Genomic DNA, 4,919 nt, shown 5'->3' on the forward strand with positions numbered 1-4,919 from the left:
TTTGATATATTGTTCTTACTGCTTTCGCTGCCTTCTTATTGCTTTGGCCGTGTGCTTCTATTCATTCATTAAACATCCAGAGCCGTGGTACTTCTTCCTCAAATTCTTTTCAGCCTCCTAAGACCAAAAGCTTCCAAGGCAGGGATCATTTTTTTGCTTTATTGACCATTATTTCCTTAGCCTAGCACATCTTCCAAAATCATTTTATTTAAACTTTAAAATTAAATCCTGCCAGGACAAAAGCTGAAATATTTTGAGGTTATAAGTTCTTTACATTTTAAATATGGGCTTTTCATTTCATTTTATTTGAAACGAGTAATATAAACAGCTGTCTTGGAATAAGATGTTTATATTCGAATTCATTTGGTTAAGATAACCTGAAAGTGTAAAGAACAGATTGTGACTTAGCACACAGAATTAACTTGTATGAGTCTTTCTTTTCTTTTACTTCTCTTGTCAGTTTTTTAAGAATAACAGAAGTCAAGTAAATTTAATTTATCACTCCTGTAATAGAAAATTTGGAGAAATCTCAGAAGCTGTATGACCATCAAAAAATAATGGCCCTAGTGGTAAGAAATATCTAGAAAGTTATGAATAGTGCTTGAATATTCTTCAGAAATTATACCTGTTTGTTTATACTTTAATAATTCTTAAACATGCAAGCAAAAATATTTTTCTTACAAAATGAAAACATTGAAAATATGCAATATTGCATTGTAGATTTTTAAAACTTACATAAATTATATGCACTATGCATAAATTTGAAACCTGCTGTTTTCATGTTTTTAGAGATTATTCATAAGGAGATATAAATAACGTAAGTCTTCCCCATTCTTTGAAACAACTGCATGATACTGTAAGGTATGGATATTATAAGTTCTTGTTTAGCTGTTTTATATATTCATAGACAGATAGATAGGTTTCACCTCCTCTACTTCCTGAATCATGTTTATGTTTAATATTCATTTTTCCTAGAGCACTCACTATTCACAGAGACAATTGTGAATGTAGCTGCCAATGACAATTACAACAGGTGAACAGAATACAAATTATTCTGCAAAAAACCCTGCATTTCCTTTTCATGACTTGAGGGAAGAGGGCAGTAGTTTGATGTATCTTATATGTAAATATGGTGAATTGTGGGTTGCAGTATTTTGTTGCTATCCATGCTGGTGGGTTATACAGGGGAACTTCTTTGGTGGTGGGTAGTACTGGCTTGTTCCTTCTCCCTACATCCGTAATCTCACCCCGCCCGTCATCTGGTAGACATTGTAAGCAGCTACCACAAGGCAAGCCCCCTTGAGTGTGCTGGCCTGGAACTCTCAGTTTATGGGGTGGGCAAACATAAAGAGATAAATGAGAATGGCAAGTGTCATGATAGCAATAATGACAACTTCTGGAGACATGCCAGATTATGTAATCAGCACCTTGTGGAGTTTATTTATTCATTCAGTTGACAATTATCTGCCTACTTACTGTGTGTTAGGTTGTGGATGTTAGCGATTGAGAAAACAAACACGATCCTGGCTTGGGAGCATTCAGTGTTGGGAACCTAGAAAGAATTTGAGCAAGAACTGCTGCTGTTGTTGGATCATGAGGAATGCATACAAGTATGGCAAGTAAAATGGGAGGAACACATTGAAACAGGGATTCAAATTTGCACATTTGAGGAAGGCTCTAGTCCATCCAGGAATTATGAGATAGTCTCTGTGTTGGATAAGATATATGAATGGAGGTGGCACATGTGGAGACTGAGAAGGGAGACGGGCCAGATATCAATGCCAAACGAAGGAATTTAGATGTTTTTTTCTGTAAGCCTTTGCTGAACCAGTTAGTATTTTTTAAGTGACAGCCGAAGTCTAAGACACTGATTTTGTATCTTGATTAAAAAATAGTTAAATGAATGATTTGATTCATTATATTAACCGGTTTGTCTACTAAGAATGTAATCGATGTATCACAGCTCTTTTGTGTGTGTGTGTGTGTGTGTGTGTGTGTGTGTGTGTGTAATACTGGATTTTTTTTTTTGTTTCAGCCTTTACTCTACGGAAAGAAAATCTGGAAATGTTTGAAGCAGTTGGTTTTTTAGCTATGAAACTTGGTGTGATTCCTTCAGATTTTAGTTATGCTGGCCTTAAAGACAAGAAAGCCGTCACCTATCAAGCGATGGTTGTTAGAAAAGTGACTCCAGAGAGGTAACATGATGTTAGTTTATAAGATGTACTTTGCTTTCTTATTGCATCAAATAAATGAATATAAGATTTTAAAAATAAGACCACTAGGAATGTATTAACCTCACCATCAATCATAATTAATTGATTGAAGGCTTACTGAGCAGCACATTCTGCCTTAATGATATAGATATCATCTAAGTAGCATTATGTCTCATGGGGCGCCTGGGTGGCTCAGCCGGTTAAGCGTCCAACTTCGGCTCAAGTCACAATCTCGCAGTTTGTTGGTTCGAGCCCTGCATCAGGCTCTATGCTGACAGCTCAGAGCCTGGAGCCTGTTTCAGATTCTGTTTCTCCCTCTCTCTGCCCCTCCCCTGCCCATGCCCTGTTTCTGTCTCAATAATAAATCAAACATTAAAAAATAAATAGCATTATGTCTTAAATTTATACTGAAGGGGTGCCTGAGTGGCTTTGTCGGTTAAGTGTCCACCGTGGGCGCAGGTCATGATCTCACAATTCGTGGGTTTGAGTCCCTTGTCGGGCTGTGTGTTGACAGCTCAGAGCCTGGGCCTGCTTCAGATTCGGTGTCTCCCTCTCTCTCTGTTCCTTCCCCACTCACGCTCTGTCTCTCTCAAAAATAAGTAAACATTAAATTTACACTGAAAATATAGGTTGTTTTAATACAGAAACTTTGAGAAGTGGCAGATTTAAATGATCTGAGTTGTTTCTAAAAATCCTGTACTATATATATATATATATATATATATATACATATACACCTGGCTGGCTCAGTCAGTATAGCCTGTGACTCTTGACCTCAGGGTTGTGAGTTCAAGCCCCATGTTAGGTATAGAGATTACTTAAAAATAAAAGTTTTTAAAAAATCCTGTACCATATTAGAATATGCATTTATATTCAGGACAGTGTCTTACAAATGTATATATTTTTAATTACTATAATACTTTTATGCTTTTATTGTCATGGTTTCTTATTTTAAAATAAATCCTTATTAAATAAGTTATAAAGTATTCAAATTTAGCATCCTCTCAGCGTAATCAAATTTTAAAAATATGTTTTGTAATTGTAAGATAAATACATATTCATTAAATAGATTTAGAAGATAGAAGAGCAGAAACAAAAAATTAATTCTACTAATACAAATAATATTACTAACAATTCTACTACTCAGAATACCCACAACAACTGTTTTTTAAACAGTATACTTGACACACAATGTTAAATTAGTGTCAGTTACACAGCATAGTGATTCAGCAGCCTGGAGCCTGCTTCAAGTTCTGTTTCCCTCTCTCTCTCTCTGTCCCTCCCTGACTCATGCTCTGTCTCTGTCTCTCTCTCTCTCTCAAAAACAAATAAACATTAAAAAAAATTTTTTTTACAGTATAGTAAGAGAGAAAGACTAGCTTTCAAAGGTATTTAGATGTTAGAAACTGGTTTTTATCTACTAACTACAATAATATTATTAATTCCTAGGAGTGAGCACTTTGATTTGGCTAATAAGAGGTATGGGATTTTAATTACCCTTGAGGTAATAGTAAGGTTTTAGCAGATAAAAAAAACCTAAAGATATATTTGGATGGGCAGTAAGTTAACTGTCTCCCTAATAAAACAAATAGTTCCTATAAGGATGACAGAAAATATGAATGTAATGAAAAATTTGTTTTCTTACAGGATCTTTAAAGGTATGCTAATAATTGGAATCTATTCTTTAGACTTTGAGGAAGAGTTGAAAATTTGAGTAAGAAGGTGTTCAGAGCAGGGTGCCTGGGTGGCTCATTTGGTTGAACAACCGATTTCTGCTCAGATCATGATCTCACAGTTCATGAGTTTGAGCCCTGCATTGGGCTGTGTGCCTACAGCTCAGAGCCTGGAGCCTGCTTTGGATTCTGTATTTCCCTCTCTCTCTGTTATTTAATATTATAAATAAACATTAAAGAAATGAGTGTTCAGAGTAGAATTTTAGTAAAATCCTACTGGTTTTTCTTGGTAATGTTGGAAGAAGAGAGACTGAGGAGGAAAGGACCAAAGTCTGAGGACAGGAGTACTAGAACAGTTAAGAGATTTTACCAAACTAGGACCAGTCAGGAGGCCTGCACAGACAGAGTGATAGCATGAGGAGTATATTTTTTGGTCATTAATATAATCCTATAATTATGGGTTTTTTAGTGCACATTCATTGAAATAACATTAATGTTTGAAATCCAAAAAAATTATAGGTGCTCTGATATAAGTGGTTGTTTGGCAACTGTCATCTAAAACTGATGTTAATTTTTAAATGTAAGATTTAACTGAGCCTATATGATTTATCGTTTATAGGTTGAAAAATATTGAAAAAGAAATTGAAAAGAAAAGAATGAATGTGTTTAATATTCGATCTGTAGATGATTCCCTGAGACTCGGTCAGCTCAAAGGAAATCACTTTGATATTATCATCAGAAATTTAAGGAACCAAATAAATGACTCTAGAAACCTGAAAGACAGAATTTTGGAGGCAATAGAAAATGTTAAGGTAAGAAAACTCAGCTTTAAAATAATGTTTAAATAAGTTTAAAATAATGTTTACAGTTCTTCCCTTTACATTGAGTCAAAAAGGAAAACTTTTTCTTTTGTACTTTTTTTTTAATGTGTATATGTAATTATTTAAAAAATGACACTTAGGGCCATTTAGCTTATTTTTAATTTTCTTGTTAGTATATTTTTTGTATTACAAATAGCTTTAATGTGATTTTT

General features: G+C 34.5%; 1 protein-coding gene across 1 annotated transcript in view; it reads left to right on the plus strand.

The window, feature by feature from the left end:
* Positions 1-973: 973 nt before the first annotated feature.
* Positions 974-4,919, plus strand: part of PUS7L (pseudouridine synthase 7 like) — a 13,435-nt gene continuing 9,489 nt past the window's right edge. The window contains exons 1-4 of the mRNA XM_029953944.1: positions 974-1,033; positions 1,487-1,610; positions 2,036-2,195; positions 4,506-4,698. Of these exons, the coding sequence (XP_029809804.1) occupies positions 1,601-1,610; positions 2,036-2,195; positions 4,506-4,698 (363 nt within the window). The 5' untranslated portion in view covers positions 974-1,033; positions 1,487-1,600. The remainder of the gene's footprint in view (positions 1,034-1,486; positions 1,611-2,035; positions 2,196-4,505; positions 4,699-4,919) is intronic.

Source organism: Suricata suricatta, chromosome 10 (assembly GCF_006229205.1).
Source record: "Suricata suricatta isolate VVHF042 chromosome 10, meerkat_22Aug2017_6uvM2_HiC, whole genome shotgun sequence".
Classification (NCBI taxonomy): Eukaryota; Metazoa; Chordata; class Mammalia; order Carnivora; family Herpestidae; genus Suricata; species Suricata suricatta.